The 18,339-nt window shown below is 46.5% G+C and overlaps 1 protein-coding gene across 4 annotated transcripts in view; it reads left to right on the forward strand.

Annotated features, from left to right (window-relative positions):
* LRRC40 (leucine rich repeat containing 40) overlaps positions 1-18,339 on the forward strand; it is a 123,462-nt gene that overhangs the window by 27,869 nt on the left and 77,254 nt on the right. For all 4 annotated transcript variants that reach the window (XM_029618371.1, XM_029618372.1, XM_029618369.1 and 1 more), the window contains exon 6: positions 6,305-6,447. In XM_029618371.1, coding sequence (XP_029474231.1) covers positions 6,305-6,447 — 143 coding nt within the window. The remainder of the gene's footprint in view (positions 1-6,304; positions 6,448-18,339) is intronic.

The raw sequence follows: 18,339 nt of genomic DNA on the forward strand, positions 1-18,339 counted from the left end.
GTATACCGACAATCAAGTAGCCATGTTTTACATAAACAAACAAGGAGGGTCAGGTTCCTGAAGCCTTTGCAAGGAAGCGCTCACAATTCTGGAATGGGCAGCACAACATTCCATTCTTCTCCCAGCGACATACCTACCACGGATAGCCAACACCCAAGCAGATCGCCTAAGCAGAATCTTCCTTCCACAGGAATGGTCCTTACATCAGGAAATAGCGAACGAGATTTTTGCATACTAGGGAACTCCGACCATAGACCTATTCTTCACAAAACTCAACAGGAAAGTAAAGGACTTCTGTTCATTGATGAACAGTCCACATCGAATAGCGCAAGATGCTTTCTTAATCCCTTGGACAAAGGGCCTACTTTATGCATTTCCACCGATTCCTCTTCTCACTTGGACAATTAAAAAATGCATACATGACAAAGCAAATCTCATCTTAATAGCTCCAGCATGGCCAAGGCAGCCGTGGTACACTTACCTTCTCCGCCTGTCCATAGATCACTCAATTCCACTAGAGAATTGAGAAGATCTCCTCTCGCAGGACGGAGGATTTCTCCTGCACCCGATGCACAATTCCCTGCACCTGACAGCATGGAGATTGACCGGGCAATATTGATGGACATGGGCTTATCCAGCTCGGTTCAAGATATCATCTTGGCGGATAGGAAACTGTCCACCAGACGAAATTACCACTTCAAGTGGAAACGTTACGCGACCTGGTGTGTGTCTCATCAGTATGACCCACGTCACTGTCCGCCAGATTGCCTTATGGAATATTTGCATTCACTATACTCAGCGGGTCTAGCGACAGCGTCAATACGAGTTCATCTCAGCGCAATTGCCACGTTCCACTCTCATATTGATGGACGATCCATCTCTACGCACCCAATGGTTTCTCGTTTCATGATCGGGCTATCTCATCTTAGGCCTCCCACAACAAAACCACCAGTTTCCTGGGACCTTAATATAGTCTTGGAACAACTCATGTTACCTCCATTTGAGCCTATGGACACTTCACACATATACATGGAAGGTGATCTTCTTGGTAGCAGTCACATCGGCGTGCAGAGTCTGTGAGATTTAAGAGTTGGTACATTACACTCCCTACCTGCAATTCTTTCATGACAAGGTGGTGCTTTGCACACATCCTTCTTTCCTATCGAAGGTCATCTTCGCCTTTCATTTCCATGTCCCAAACCACATCAGAACGAGCGAGGAAAAATTGCTCCACACTTTAGACTGTAAAAGAGCCTTGGCGTATTACAAGAATAGAACTCATTCAGACACCAGATCTTCACAACTCTTCCTCACCTTTAATCCTAATTTTCCCGGTTTGCCGGTAGCCAAGAAGACTATATCCAGCTGGATTGTACAATGCATAAAGTTTTGTTATGCAAAGAGAGACCTCCAACTTTCGTCGCCCCCTCACGCACATCAGGTGAGAGCGATATCTGCGTCCATCGCCCATTTGCAACATGTTCCGCCCGTTGAACTATGCAAGGCGGCAACTTGGTCATCGCTACATACTTTCATATCACATTATTGCATAGCACAACAAATGGCTGAAGATGCCAGATTAGGCCGTGCAATACTGGATACTCTTCATAAGTGAATTCTAAGTCTCTCTGTCCACACTCCACGGTCACGCCCTTCAGGACCAAAACAAATACGATTCGAGCATGACATTAGCTTGGGACTCCCAAGACAGCATGGCTGATTCAGCCCTGCTATCGACGGGAAAAGCAAGTTTGCTTACCGTAAACGGTGTTTCCGTAGATAGCAGGATGAATCAGCCATGCGATCCCACCCTCCTCCCTGGACAGATAACCAACAAACTACAGGAGTTCACCTACTACTATATTACAGACTGAGGAGAATCTGTTTTTCCAGCGTGGGAACTCTCGCGCAGCCGCACAGAGCAAAGCTCTGTGTTACAACTTTCAGAAGCTCCACCTCCCGGGTCTGAATGGACAGCCCAAGACAGCATGGCTGATTCATCCTGCTATTTATGGAAACACCGTTTACGGTAAGCAAACTTGCTTTCTTTTCTCCCCCCTGCTCTTTACTCCCTTCTCCCTTCACTCTCTTCTCACACCTCCCCTTTGATCCCTTTACTCCCTTCTCCCCTCTCTCCTGGTGATCCCTTCACTTCCACTGAGATCCTTCACTTCCACTGAGATCCCTTCTCTCTTCCTTTACTCCCTTCTCTCCCTGATTCCTTCATTCCATTCTGCACCCCTCCCTGGCCATCTCTTCACTTCATTCTGCCCCACACTCCCTGTAATCCCTTCTGCCTTCCACTTGCAATCCCTTTACTCCCTCCAAAATGCTTTCACTCTCTTCTCCCTGATCCCTTCACTCCTTGTAGTTCCCTTCACGCTATTCTGCCCCCTCCCCACTATCTTTCATGCCATTCTGCCCCATGATCCCTTTCCTCCCTTCTTCCCCTCCCCCATGATCCCTTCACTCTTCTGTCTCCTCCTTCCATGATCTCTTCATGTCCCTCGCGATTCCTTTATCCCTTCCCTCTTCACCCATGATCACATTTCCCTCTGACTCCCTCTCCCCGTCCCCGTCCCCTTCCCCTTTCTCCTGTGATCCCTTCTCTCACCTGCTCTCTCCGCCTGCTGCTATCCCTTTACTCACATGCTTCACCCTCTCCCCCCTGCAATACTTTCACTCACTTGCTCCTGCAGACCAGGAAGAGGATGGCAGCTTTGTAGTGTCTGAGATGCATTGTCCTCTACTTCCCTTACCAGGACCGAGCATTATGCTTTGAATCACGTGCAACGCTTGGGCCTGGCAGGGGGGGAGGTGGAGAAGGACTTGCCTGGTGTGGGGCAAGACTGCCATCGTCGTAGGCCTGTTTTGTGGCAGGATCTGGTGAGTTGAGGCGGTTGGGGTGAGGGTGGTAGTGGTAAGATTTAATCCATCCCATTGCCACCAATGTTTCTCTTCTAGGGTGAGCGCAAGCGAGGGAGAGGGGAAGTGTGCCTTCCATTGTCACCAATGCTTTTGTTTTGAAAGGGACCCCCATCTCCTGCAGCTGATTGCTAGTAAGAGACTAATTTTGTGGCCTTGGCTGCAGAATCTTTCGTTTTCCTCGTTCAATTCTTTTCCCCATTTTACTTCGATATTGAAAGAGGAAAATTTTCATCCCTCTATACCTATGTGCAAATGTCCTATACATACCATTAGTTCCTGAGCTATAAGAATCCCCGCTTTCTCATCTGTTTTTGGGTATGGAGGATGCAAGAAAAATGTTTGGATATTGCTACTACCAATCTCTCATCCCTTTTGTGGAGATAGGTCTCTTGAATGAAAGGTATAGAGGCCTTCAAAGACGGAAGTTCTTGAAACATCATTTGACTCTTAAAGGGTGAGTTCAAGCCTTTCACATTTAAAGATACAAATGGAATTACCTGCATATAATGTTACATATGGTCCTATTAACTATAAGCATCCCATGTCCCACATTCTTTTCCTGCTTCTCCCAGGTTAATCCCCCCCCCCCCCCTTTCCTCCTTGACCTCTTTCCATCTGTATGTTGATCCTGCAGAAGCTAAACAAGGAATTTATCCCAGTATCGTACCCACAGTTATTCTTGCCATTCCCTCCACCCCCTTGCCCTTTCCAGCCTCCCCCTCTTTCGTGCTGCAAACATAGCAGCTCCACACCTCTCGTGGGAATGACCATCTATGAATATCCCCATCCAGTCCTCCCAATCCTTACCATACACATAGTGAAACAATAACACACAGTCTAACTGATACAGCTTTCAAAAGAAGCCTCTCAAATCCTGAACATACAATACAGAAAATGAGTACTCCTACAGGAGAAAGGTACTGTAAAGACACCATCCACTGATGAAACACCCTTTTGCAATCCCACCCTGATCAAGTAGGACTATAGTGGTGTGATGCTGATTCTTCTGAATTCTGTCACAATGGGTAGCCACCTTTGCTCACTTGTTTTCACTTTGGCCTCTCCTGCTCCAAAGGATCTGCGCAGGACAGGGCCACAAACGGGACTGATAGTCCTATGGCTTGCAGTATCATCATTGCTTTGTTTTTAATCTTCAAAGTGACATCACTAATTGTAAGTGCCAAACCAACCAGGAAAAGCCAGCGATATCAAATATTTTCTTTGCGCAGAAGCGTGGTCACTGTCTGCAGCTCTTTACGGTTCTTATGATAGCTAAAGATAAATTATTGTATACCACTGTGCTGTTTCCTTCCCAGGACACCAATCCTATTGTGTGCCTGTTTCATTATTTTCTCCTTTGTTCTGTAGCTATGTAGACAGGCAATAACATCTCTATGTGCATTCTAAGGAGCAGCTCCTAGGGCCCTATGTGCCCTTTTGATGGCAATCTTAGGCTGTCCTGGCTGCTCCCCCGTCTCCTCATTAGCCTTTAAAATGGCCTGGCAGATCTTCTACAACACCTCCAGTGTATTCTCTCATAGGCCTTGGTTTCAGGCTGCCCCCGTATCCTTAAATTAGATCGTTGGGACCGGTTTTCCAAGTCCTCGAGCTTATTAGCCAGATCAAGGTTAGCCTTTTGCAGCTCTGCCTCAGATGATTTCAGCTGTGTCACTGAGGAGGCCTACTCTTCTTCATTCGCCTTTATATCCTCCACTCTCCGTACATAGTCCACTATTTCAGATTGGAACTCCATCACCATCTCTCTCAGCTCGTCCTTTATTGATTTTATGTCGGCCTGACTATCACCAAACCAGCTCCAAAAATCCTCCTTTGTGAGTGTGTCACCCTGTCCCGCTGCATGCCTGGTGCCTTTCTCTCAGGCTTACCTCAGCTGCATCTCCTTCCATCTTCTCCACCATGCTAGTCAAGCCTTCAAATTAGGATCTGCTTGCATAAAACAAGAATTGGCTTAAGCCTACTGATTATTTTGCGGCTCAGCATGCCTGCTGTGATCAGCATCCCAGACTGATGGGTACTATCCTCTATTTCACAGTTGGCTCCGTGTTAACTCACAGTTTGGGAAGGTGCAGTGGGGAAATTATCGCCTAAGTGTCTTATCTTGTAGGGATGATGTCACTTCCCCCGGTACTCCTCCATTTTAACAAAGTTAGTTTTCCTGAAGTTTAGGACTCCCTTGCCTTTGAATGAACCTTCAACTCTTGTTCTCTAATACTGAATCACACCATCTGATGTTCACTGGATCTCAAATGATCATAAACTATATCAGTATCGCCCCCTCCCATGTGGGTTCCACTACTCTTTCTTTCCAAGCCTAAGTAGAAAAAGCCCATGAAACAAAAAAAACAATGCAACAAACCTTTTTCAAAAAATAAAAAGAACATAAACAATTAATAAAAAAACAAGAAAATAATCTCCTTAAAATAAGTTCTCAGCAGTTCAATTCAAGCCAGAAAAAATGTTTGTAGTTCCGCTCTTCCAAGAATGGCAGATTTTTTTTCTTAGCTGGGCTGACTTGTGTACAGAGCTCAGGCTCTGATACAATTAACAAAGGTAACAAGCTCGGAAGTCTTGAGAGCGGATCTGGTAGTGTCTCACAGAGAGAGAGTGAGTTTGGGTATAACCCATGTGTCTAGACTGGTCTGGTTGGATGAAGAGGACGTAGAAACTCTTAACTGATAATTTCCTTTCATTGAGTCCAGCTAGACTAGTCCAAGACCCTCCCTGTTCTGCCAAATGTATTCTCTTAATTCATTTTCAGAATAACTGCTGGTGTGTGCTAATCATCACGATGGATATTAAGGTAATAAACCTAATCAAGGAATGTAGGATATGTCTGTTCCTTTTCTTGTTTTCTGTTTGTTCTCCCTTGGAAGCCCTCTGTTTTTTGCATAAGGGGTGATGGAAAAGTTTAGTATATCTAAAAATTTATCTTAGCTTGTTGTATAGAATACTGGCTGATTGAAGTCAGCATGTGAGCCTGTGTAGGGTGATGACAGCAAATCTGTTAATCTCTGTCTCCATCTGTTGGTGGGGAGGCATAACCCATGAGTCTGCACTGGTCTGGCTGGCCTTAAAACAAAGGAAATTATCAGGTGGTAATTAATTTCTCTTAGCTTTTTGGACCAATGCCACTGTCCTATAGATTTTAAACACTTGTAGGCCTAAATAATTTGGTGTGAAAGGGTTGGAAATAGAAACTAAATTTGTGTGTGTGGTCTAGCGATTAGAAGAGTTACTAGAAGTGTGTTAGATCCTATTACTGTCTATGAATTTTGTTTACAGTTTCGTCCACTTTTCTGCTAAAACATTAGTATGTTCATTTATCAGATTTTTGAAACCAAAATTATTGTTACAGGTTTAAAACAGTTGGATTGCACATCAAATCTCTTGGAAAATATTCCAGCTGAATTGGCTGTTATGGCATCTTTAGAACAGTTATATTTAAGACAAAATAAACTGTGCTGCTTACCGAAGCTTCATTCTTGCAAACTACTAAAGGTAATGATTTCACATATGAACTACTACATCAGTTTTCATTGCCATCAGTGTGATTCTTTTACATTTTGGCATTTGTAAAAGATAGAGTTAATTACTGATACACATGGTGTCAATATACCTCTTAACTCACCTTTACGTTAAGAATGGTGCACTTATAAAGGTTCTAATCTGTTTTCTCCTTCCATTTGCTTCAATAAGATTTGATGGCATTTCTCTTGTTAGACTAAGTCCATTATGATTGGAAGCCTGCTGCAGTATAATACAACATTCTTGTTTGAATGTTTTAGCAATAGATGATATTACATCTACAGCATGTTCATATTAAATGCTCTAATATCTACAAAATAAAGGTGTTGTTGGAAATCATGCTTTTTAATTAAAGGAAAGGAAAATAAACTTTCCGTAAATTTTATATTTTTATGTTGTAAATAGCAATGTCTGAGCTGAAATCTGTCTAATTATGGAAAAGGGAACTTGTTAACCTTTCATCTCTGCAGGAAATAATTTAAAAAAGATTGTGGTTGAAGCATGAACCTGTATCAATCAACTTGTTTATCGCATGAGTGTTAAATAGCAGCTGGGAAAATATCCAGTTTTTCTTTTTGTCTCTCTGCTCTGTCTTATGTCCTTGTCGTTAATCAGTTAGATTCAAAGCAAACTGACAGGGCCTTTATGCTTTTGCTGTGACCCCCTTCACCTGATTTGAGACCAACAATTCATTTTAGATAGACTACCTGCCACATGTGAATGCACTGCTAGCAGCTGTCATGAGGAAGACTGCCATTCCTGTTGAGATGGGTACTGTTCTGAAACATTCTCAAGCTTGAAAGAAGGATTTAATCCCTTATTAAGCCAGCTTTTGAGATCTCTGAGTTGGCCCTTCAGTCTGCAGTGGACATAGTAGCTTCTGGATGATGATTTAAGAGATTCAGGATCAGAAGTAGAAAATATGGCCTGATTAGATGCAGGAAGTGCCTTTCTGATAGACTCCTCTTATGATGTGATTAGAACAGAAGGCTTCAAGCATGGACTTTGTGGCAGCGGCCCATTATTTACTTGGCTAAGAAACTAGGTTGTGGACTTTGTTTCCAAAGCATGTCAGGTAAAGTATCCATATCTGTTTAAGAAAAAGCTTTTTTTTTTTTTTTTGGTAAGGACTGGAAAAGCTGATCTAGAGTTTCAAGGAGTTTGATTCCCAGGCTACCAGAGAACAGGACCAAGGGCTTGTCCTGGGCTATCCTGACAAGGAGTTTGTTTAAGGTAGTGTTTGTGTCCAGATAAGACTGCTTTGTCTCTGATGCCATCCCTTTCAGAGGACCCAATTCTTTCAAGGAAATGAGGTGCTTGCGATGGGTCTGTTAGTGTGGCTAGCAGAATGTTTCTCCCATTGCGGCTCCTAATCACATCCGACCAGTGAGCCCTGGACATTGCGAGAGATGGTTACGTGTTGGGATTTTTCATTCTATTTTAGAAGCCTTTTTGGTGTTCCCCTGCTATTCTCTTTAAAAGCAAAAAATGAAAAGTGGTGGTTCAGGCTACTTTGGATCATTACTGCCAGACGAGAACAGTACTCTTAGTCCCAGCAACGGGGGAGTTGGAAAAGGAAGATACTGCTTCTTTTTTGTAGTTCCCAAGAAGGCAGGAATCTTTCATCTTATATGGGACTTGAAAAAGGTCAAGAGAGCATTGAGAATTTCTTGTTGCTGCAAGGACATTTTGAGGTCATTCATGGTTGAGGTGAGCCAGGTGGAGTTTCTTAAATCCCTGGAACTGGCAGAAGTTTATCTGACTCCATGAGAGATTGCTGCAGTTTGCAGTTTTAGAAAGATATTTCCAGTTTCGGGCTTGTCATTTGGCCTGGCTTCGGCACCAAGAAACTTCCCCAAAGTGATTGATTGTAGTGATCACAGTGTCACTATGTTGGGAGGTGATCTTAGTGCATCTATACCTGGATGATTGGCTAATTCAGCCAAAGTTGGTAGAGGAGAGAGCCAAAGCACACTGCTAGAGTTATAGGTCTACTTCAGGAACTGGGCTAGGTGGTGATTTTTGATAAGATCAGACTAGAACTATTTCAGTCCTTGGAATGCTGAGGTGTCTGTTTCAACATGAAAGAAGGTAGGAATATTTGACAGCATAAAGAATTCAGAAACTTCAGAAGCTCAGTCTGTCTGACTGCAGCTCCAGACTGGAACTGTCAAGTCCTAATTCCATGATGTGGCTTTAGATATGAGGGCTCACATGCAATCCTTGCAAAGTCTTTCCATCGTTTTGGTCTCCTCCAATCCAGGTTTATTTAATGAGGCTTATTCTGCCTGTGAATATCTGGTCCAGACTGGTGATTGGTTGTCAGAAATCTGTAGTTAGAGTAGATCTGGAATTTCCATCATGGATATCTGTTAAAACTGCTGCCAAGTTCGGGTGCTCATTGTCCGGTTCTAGTAGCCCAAGGTGTATAGATCTCTGTGAGGTTAAAATGGTTGCTCAATTGATTGGAGAAGAGGGTGATTATAAGGAAGGTGTAAGCATTGTTAACCCTTGTGGCTGTGATGAGGATGGCGCAGCCTATGGGGCGACCTGTAGATCCTTAGTGACAGCTGGCGGAGGTTGTTTGGCTGGCAAGAGACTGGTCTAGGACTTCACCTATACAAGCCCCTTTCCCCTGCAGGTTGAGCCCTTGGGTTCTGTTGGCCAGCAGGACTTAGATGATGGTCTCTTGAGGTAGGACATAGGTGAAGGTCCAGGGCCAGGTAAGATTCAGAGGCAGGCAGCAGTCAGAATAGATTTCCAGGCAAAGGGTCAGAGGAAGGCGGCAATCAGGGTAGTCTGAGTCCAAGCGGTCAGTCCAAAGGAAGACAGAGGAGACAGGGAGGACTAACACGGAAGGACTGATAGGCAGACGAGTAGATATAATGAGACTAGGCAGTCAGGAGAGACGAGGCAGGGCAGGCTGGAGAGACAATGGACGCTGGTAACCTTGCATTTCCTAGCGTGTAGCAGATGGACTCAGGACCAATGGGTATTGTGTACTCCTGATAGCAGTTGGAAACGGATCAGATTTCAATCTGACGTCAGTCCTAGTACATATACCCCTGCAGGAAGTGCAGCTCTTCAGTATTTTCTGTCTCCATAGCAGTTCGGGACTCTATGCACGCTTGCACAACATTAGAATAATTTATAAAAACAAAAAGAAAACTTACCTCTACAGACGAGCCCCACTCTCCTGTGGTGACACCCCTCGGGTCCCTCCCCCAGTTGAGAATTCCCGAGGTGATTTCTGCAATCCCTCGGAGATAAGCCTCAGTCCGGTGGCCGACCCTCTGTGTGGACCTAGCCCCCGACATCGGGTGAGGCTGAGAGGCAGCATGTGCAACTGAGCGCAGTGGTGAAGGTATTTCCCTCTCACCCTGCAGCTGGAGACCGCCTGGAACGAGACCGGAAAGCGCCAAGACAAGGTATGGTAGAAATCTATTTAAAAGTCTCCAGTCTCCGAAGTTCGAAGAGTCGCACAGTTCGCCAGCCGGTGCCAGTGCCACCAGGTTGATTTGCCCTAGCAGGGCTAGACCCCGGTCAGATCAGAGGGTCCTCCCACTTGGAGACCCTCCAAGGTGGTTGCCATATTGTCCGCGTGGTCGCCGTCACCATCTTGACCTGTCCGCCGTCCCGATCCGTGCGCACGCCCAAGTACCATGCACACAAGCGACGCACATAGCCACATGTTTACTGTGCTGGGCGCATAACTTCGGTCTGTGCGCACATCTCTCTGAGCGCATACCAAACCTACGTGCACAACTTCAACGCACCGGAGCACATAACTAAGCCACCCAGGCCCTGTATTTTACGCCCACAAGCCATGGCACCACCAGAGAAGAAGCTCAGGGCCTTTGCCCAGTATGCCACATTAGAGCTGCACAGCATGAGGCGGCCACGGCCCTGTGCATACAGTGTGAGGAGGCCCTGGGGATCCAGCCCATGGTCCTCCCCAGCTGGTACCGGGTTCCAGCTTCTCGAACAGTACGCCGGACCTAGCATCCCCCAGTGGGAGCCTCCCTCAAACGGGACTCCCCAGGGACACAGCGCCTCTTAATTTAGACCCAGCATCTATCTCCTGGATGGAATTCTTCAAAGGCCTGCATACCTTCGTCCACATGCAGCCGGGGCCGCCGATAACACGGCCACATGCTCCGCCAGAGGACCCCCAACATCCCGGGACCCTCTATGCCCAGAGAAGTGGATCCACCATCCAGAAGCTTTACCTTCAGGGACACGGACAACTCAGATGAGGATTCAGAACCCCTGGAGGAAGGGGAACTCCCCCCAGGGACCGAACCCCACCGAACCATGAGGTGCTTCTTCACCAAGGACGAGCTTCCAGACCTGATCACACACACAGCTTGAAAGAGCTCGCTATCCTGGGCACAAGTGCCCCAGGGGAACCTAAGACGAATCCCCTCCTAGAGGGACTCCGTCAGACCTCCCGTCATTTCCCACTGTTACAAGCCATCCAGCAGCTAATTGACCTGTAATGGGAAGCCCCGGAGACTATGTTCAAAGGGGGACGGGCCCTGGCAGCCATGTACCCTCTGGATCCAGCTGCCAAAGATCTCTTGGCATGTCCGAAAGTGGATGCCATGGTCTGCGCAGTCTCGAAGTGCACTACTATCCCAGTGGAGGGAGGAGCAGCACTCAAGGATGCTCAAGACAGACATCTGGAATCCATCCTCAAACAGTCTTTTGACGTCTCCGTTATGTCTCTACAGATCGCGGCCTGCTGTGCCATGATGACACGCGCCTGCTTATCACAGACCAGGAACAACACTCCCGGGGAAGCCCTGGAACCAGCAGTATCATTCCTCATGGATGCTGCTTCTGATTTGGTGCGCACTGCAGCTAGAGGCGTGTCATCAGCCGTAGCGGCCAGAAGACAACACTGGCTCCGAAGCTGGTCGGCTGACGCATCGTCCAAAACAAGACTCACAAGGATGCCCTTCAAGGGAACCCTCCTGTTCGGAAGTGAACTATAGAAGCTAGCCAACAAATGGGACGAATCCCCACTGCCGCGGCTACCGGAGGACAGGAATAAGAGAAACCAGCAACCCTTCCCCCCCGAACTCCCAGGGGCAGAGGATCACAGCGCTTCAACCCATACAGAAGCACATATCAAGTGGCTCGCCCCGCCGGCAGGAGCCAGTCCTTTCGGAACAAGCACAACAAAAGGGGAGCTGGCTCGGGCCCAGGTCCCAGCCGTACCCCAAAATGAAAATCAGCCAACCCATCCAAAGGAAGAAGCCATAGGGGGCAGACTTGCCCTATTCTACCAAAGATGGGTCGAGATAATATGGGACAAGTGGGTCCTAGCCATCATTCGAGAGGGATATTACCTGGATTTCCACCACCTCCCTCCGGACAAGTTTGTGGAATCCCCCTGCTACGACCCTTCCAAGAGGATGGCAGTGTAGCTAAACTGATCAGATTACTAGCCTTAGAGGCTATAACACCGGTGCACGCACAACAAATAAGTACTGGACATTATTCCATCTATTTTATCGTTCCCAAGAAAGAAGGAACGTTCCGGCCCATCCTGGACCTCAAGTCGGTCAACCATCACCTGAAGATTCCTCGCTTCCGCATGGAAACCCTACGCTCGGTAATAAGGGCGATACAACTGGTAGAGTTCCTTACATCCCTGGATCTGTCAGAAGCCTACCTATACATTCCAGCCCATCAAGAGCATCAGCGTTTTCTACACTTCACGATCCTAGACCGCCACTACCAGTTTCGAGCACTACCATTCGGGTTAGCCACAGCACCCCGGACGTTCACCAAAATCATGGTGGTAGTGGCAGCAACACCGAGGAAGGAAGGAATCCTCGTACACTCTTATCTGGACGATTGGCTGATCAGGGTGAAATCCCCAGAGGAAAGTCACCAGGCAACCAACAGAGTCAAAACACTACTAGAGAGCCTCGGGTAGGTGGTCAACACAAACGAGAGCGGCCTGCAGCCCTCCCAATCTCTAGAATACTTGGGAGTTCGGTTCGATGCCAAACAAGACAAGGTCATCCTGACACCAACAAGGAGATCAAAACTGAAGACCCAGTTGTGAACCTTGTTGAGCAAGCTTCGTCCCTCAGCATGGGACTACCTCCAAGTCCTTGGCCTCATGGCATCCACACTGGAAGTAGTGCCATTGGCAAGAGCTCACATGAGACCCCTACAACACTCACTACTATCACGATGGAACCCGCTGTCCCAGAACTACACCATACGTCTTCAGCTCCCGGACAAAGTTCGGACCCAACTACGATGGTGGCTACAGGAAGGCCATATGAGCCAGGGAGTGAGGCTATTCTCACCGACCTGGATTCTGCTGACCACGGATGCCAGCCTACGAGGATGGGGAGCACCCTGCCAGGAACTAACCGCCCAGGGGCAATGGAACAAAGAAGAGTCTGGATGGAATATCAATCACCTAGAAGCCCGGGCAGTCAGACTAGCCTGCCTACAGTTCAGTCACAGACTCAGAGACAAATCAGTCAGTCGTGTCGGTCAATGCCACAACAGTGGCCTACATCAACCGTCAGGGAGGAACCAGAAGCCAACAGGTGTCTCTGGAAATAGATCCCCTAATGTCATGGGCGGAAGCGAATCTTCAAGAGATCTCGGCCGTCCACATCGCCGGGAAAGACACGTCGCTGCGGATTACCTCAGCAGAGAAAGTCTAGACCCAGGAAAATGGAGACTGTCGACCACAGCATTCCAATTGATAGTAAGCCGTTGGGGAACACCAACCATGGACCTCCGGGCAAACCAGTCCAACGCCCAAGTGCCCAGCTTCTCAGCTGCAGACGGGAACTTCAGTCCCAGGGAATCAATGCCCTGGTACAGACCTGGCCACAGGAAACTCTATTATATGCCTTCCCACCGTGGCCCCTATTGGGTGCAATCATCCACAAGATAGAACACCACAAGAGACCAGTACTTCTAGTGGCCCCGGACTGGCCAAGAAAGCCATGGTACGCAGACATGCGAAGGCTGCTGATTGAGCCCTCTCCCGCTACCGCCACACATGGATCTGCTCCAACAAGGGCCGATCCTCCACGGGGATCCAGCTCGATTCTCTCTTACGGCCTGGCCATTGCTCCGAGCATGCAAGTTCTCCACACCCCTAACATACATAAGGATTTGGAGAGTATTTGAAGCCTGGTGTGAGGACCGTGACGACATCCCACATTAAAATTCCTGCGATTTTGGAATTCCTGTAGAACGGCCTACAGAAGGGATTGTTTCTCAACTCTATCAAGGTATAGGTGGCTGCATTGTCATTCTACAGAACCAAGAGTGAGGACGGCAGCCTAGCCTCTCACCCAGATGTCTCCCGCTTCCTGAAAGGAGTCAAGCAGATCAGACTACCCCTAAAGTGGCTGGTGCCTCTATGGAACCTCAACCTGGTCCTAGATTTCTTAGCAGGAGCCTCCTTCAGACCTCTTTGTGACCTGTCTCCGACTATTAACATTGAAAACAGCCTTCCTGGTGGCAGTCTGTTCGGCTCGTCGTATCTTTGAGCTACAAGCACTGTCCTGCCGGGAGCTGTTCCTCAGACTCACTCCGGGAAGCATCCAGTTATGCACGGTCCCGTTCTTCCTCCCCAAAGTGGTTTCTCACTTCTATCTCAACCAAACCATCTCGCTTCCATCGCCGGATGAGCATAAGAATTCGGAAGAATCTCACCATCTGCGCCACGTCAACGTTGTCAGACTCCTAGTACGATACCTGGAAAGGTCAGAATCCGTACGAAAGACGGACCATCTATTCGTCCTTAACAGCGGGAAGAAGCAAGGAGAAGCAGCCTCGTGAGCAACCATAGCCTGCTGGATCAAAGATGTTATCAAGGCGGCCTACGTAGAAGTAGGCAAGCCGCCGCCTTTGCAAGTCAAGGCCCATTTCACTAGATCCCAGGCAGTGTCCTGGGCGGAAACCAAGATGCTGTCATTCGCCGAGATCTGTCGGGCGGCGACATGGTCCTCCATCCACACTTTCTCCAGATTCTACCGCCTGGATGTGCAGGCTCGAGAAGACACAGCATTTGCAAGGGCAGTACTAAGTGGGCCACAGGCAGCCTCCCACCCGGTTCGGAAGTAGCTTTTATTCATACCATTGGTCCTGTGTCCATCTGCTACATGTTAGGAAATGGAGAAATTACTTACCTGATAATTTCGTTTTCCTTAGTGTAGACAGATGGACTCAGCATCCCACCCACGGCTGCTGTCATTCATGGAATTCTCGGGCGACATCCTCGAGAGCGAGTTATTCACGGGTAAGCCATGCTTTCCTCCAATTAGGACACCCACTCTGCCTGCCGGGTGTCGACGTTTCTCGGTTGAGGGTACTGGCAATTCAACCAGTTCAAGTTAATCAAGTTAAAAAGTTAATCAAGTTATCAAAGTTATTCAGTCATGCATATATCCACAATTGCTTTTCGAGGAGAATACTGAAGAGCTGCATTTCCTACAGGGGTATATGTACTAGGACTGACGTCAGATTGAAATCTGATCCGTCTCCAACTGCTATCAGGAGTACACTATTTTTATTTATTTTTATTTATTTATTTAAGGTTTTTATATACCGGCAATCATGAGCACATATCTTGCTGGTTTACATGGAACGGGAGTGCATTAAATACAACAACTAGAACTGTGGTGATCGAAGGAGCAGTTACAAATAACAAGGGTAGCAGAACTTGGATAAGAAGGAAGAGATAGGAAAGAATAAACGGTTAAACGGTATACAAATAAATTAAATGCTATGTAAAAATGGCATGATTAATGGCTGAATATTTGAAGTCCTTGGTTTGTATCTATACCCACTGGTCCTGAGTCCATCTGTCTACGCTAAGGAAAACAAAATTATCAGGTAAGTAATTTCTCCAGTACTAGAAGTAGCAGGACCTGATGCTGAGACAAGATAGGGAAGTCCAGGAAACCCTTAATTAGGGCAAACTTGCTGACATCATCTCAGGGGGCCACAGGCATTTCCCACCGTGGGTCCTTTAAATGCTAGCAAGTTGGATGGGTGCGCACATCTAGGAAGAGGAGGAGGTAGTATGGCATGATGGCGTTCCAAGCCACTCTCATTGGCGGGCAGTGCCCAGGCCACAATGAGGCACTGGGATGAGTGTGGTGGCTCGCAGGACTCTCCTGTGAACCATCAAATGTAACAGAAGGCTCTTTTGGAGTTCAAATGATTTATTTGGGGACTAGGTGTCAGAATCCTATTGACTAGGGCGGTAGAGTATGTGAATCACTGAGGAGGGTCTAGGAGTCATCAGGTAGCTGGAGAAGGGTCTTTTTCCTAAGCTGGGCAGAGAAGCACTTAAAGATGATTTCACATAGTGGATGTAGAATGTAGGTGAACTTTTGAGCAGGTGCATGCTGGATCCAGTAGAGTGGGAGCTCTCAGAAGCACTCAAGCCAAGGAAAGTTAAGTATTAACTAGTTCATCCAGTGTTGGATTTTCCTGTAGAAGCTCCCTAATGGAGGGGAGAAATGGGGACATGTGTACATCTAGGTTATTACAGAAATACTGGGTGGCTAATGTCAGCATGAGACTCTATATAGAGTAATGTTGGCAAACCTGTCCTCTGTTTCCATCTGCTGGTAGGGGAACATAAACATAGTAACATAATAAAAGACAAAATTGTCCATTCAGTCTGCCCAGCAAGCTTCTTGTGGTAGTATCTGCCGTGCTGTGCAGGGTACCCCCATATTTCTCTTAAAGGTAGCAACTGCCACTCCGGCAGTTACCCCCAAGCCTTAGGATAACCCATAAAACATTTACTGGTATCAACATTTCTACTGGGTTATGAGCCTTTTTCAAAATTCAGACAATGCTGCTTGATGTGCTTTGGTTATGGACTTATACTTGGCCATAGAATCAATCCTGTGCTTTTTCCCCTATGTCTGTGTATCAGTACCCCAGACCATAACAGTCAGGGCCCGCATTGGTTGTTGTCTGAATCCAATTCCTCTCCCCCCCCACCCTGCCGTCAAAATGGAGAGCGATGTTGCGTCAAAAGCATCAAGGCTTATTGGTTAAGAGTAGTAATCCTATGCCGTCTGTTAGGGTAGTAACTGCTGCTCTATACAGGTTACCCCCATGCTTATCAGTTCCCCAGATCATAAAAGTCTGGGCCCTTATTGGTTGATGCCTAAATCCAATTCCCCTTTCCCCTCTGCCATTGAAGCAGAGAGCAATATTTCAGTTGCATCAAGAACATTATGGCTTAACTGCTACACCAGCAAGTTACCCCTATACATTTATTTATTTATTTATTTAGATTCTTTTTTTATACCGAAGTATAGTAGGAAGCCTTCACTCCGGTTTACAATTGAACAACTTCATACATGAAAACATTTTTGTAACATATAAACATTAGTATCATAAATAACATCTCGGCTAAAGCAGAGTAATATAGAATAAACATAATTAAAGAAAGTATCTTATAATTGAGTTTTCTGAAGTATGAGAGATATTAGTTAAAGTGTAAGTAAAAGTCATATTAGTATTGTGGAGGGGTGAGAGATCAAATTATTAGAGTAAGGGCTGGGAGAGTAAAAAGGAAGAGAAGGTTCAAAGTAAGAATGGGGAGAAGATAAAGAGGGGTGGAAAAAGAGGAGGGAGTAATTTTTAAGCGGATTGGAAGGATGGAGAGGAGAAGAGGGTTAGGGTTCTTACATCCTCTTCTTCATTTCCATTCTCTAGCCTTTAGCTATCCACAGTGTTTTTCCCGTGCCCCTTTGAATTCCTTGATTGTTTTCGTCTTTACCACTTCCTCTGGAAGGGCATTCCAGGCATCCACCACCCTCTCCATGAAGAGATATTTCCTGAGTTTCATTTCATGATCCCTAGTTCTACTGATTTCTTTCCAGTGGAAAATGTTTGCAGTTTGTGCATCATTAAAACCTTTCAAGTATCTGAAAGCCTGTATCATATCTCCTCTTTACCTCCTCTCTTCCACCTCCTCATAAGTCTTATTTGGTAACTTGAGCAGTATCATCTTTGGAAACAGTTAGAGGAAAGAGGCAGGCAGGCTCTGGCTGTTCCTTAAGTGCAGTTCATTTACAATGAAAGCATAGGACAGTGAAAAGCAAAACAAACAAATTAGGCAGCTCACCTAAACTTCAAGGTGAGCTGCCTATCTTACAACTACTGGCTGTCACACATAAAAGGTCTTAGCATACTCCTCGATCTATGCCTGCTCCCCGGGCCCTCTCTAACCTTTCTAGGCCCTGAATTCTTAAATTCTGGAGCAGGGCTCCTCCCTTCACCCAGGATTCCCTGTGTGTCTGAATTTTAAGGAGAACCGGGCAAGATAGCTGTGCCCAGTCCTTTAAGGTTGTCTGAGGGAGTTTTCTATAGACTCCCTCTCATCTTCTGATACTCACCCTACACCATTTTGGTTGCTCTTCTCTGGACTGCCTCCATCTTGTCTATCTTTTTTGAGATGAGGACTCCAGAACTGAACATAGTATTTCAGGTGAGGCCTCACCAAGGGACCTGTACAAGGACAGAATCGCCTCCTTTTTTCTTGCTGGTTTTTCCTCTCTATGCAGCCCAGCATTCTTCTGGCTTTAGCTAACACCTTGTCACGTTGCTGCGTCATCTTCAGATTGCCAGAAACTATTGCCCAAGATCCCTCTCTTGGTCCCTGCACATCAGTCATTCGGCCCCGTCCCCCATCATATACAGCTGTTTTGGATTATCATATTTTAGATGCATGACTCTGCACTTCTTGGCATTGAATTTCAGCTGCCAAATTCTCAACCAGTCTTCAAGCTTTCTTAAATCACTTTTCATTTTCTCGACTCCTTCAGGTGTATCCTATGCCCTGGG

The sequence above is a fragment of the Rhinatrema bivittatum genome, chromosome 10, assembly GCF_901001135.1.
Source record: "Rhinatrema bivittatum chromosome 10, aRhiBiv1.1, whole genome shotgun sequence".
Taxonomy (NCBI): Eukaryota; Metazoa; Chordata; class Amphibia; order Gymnophiona; family Rhinatrematidae; genus Rhinatrema; species Rhinatrema bivittatum.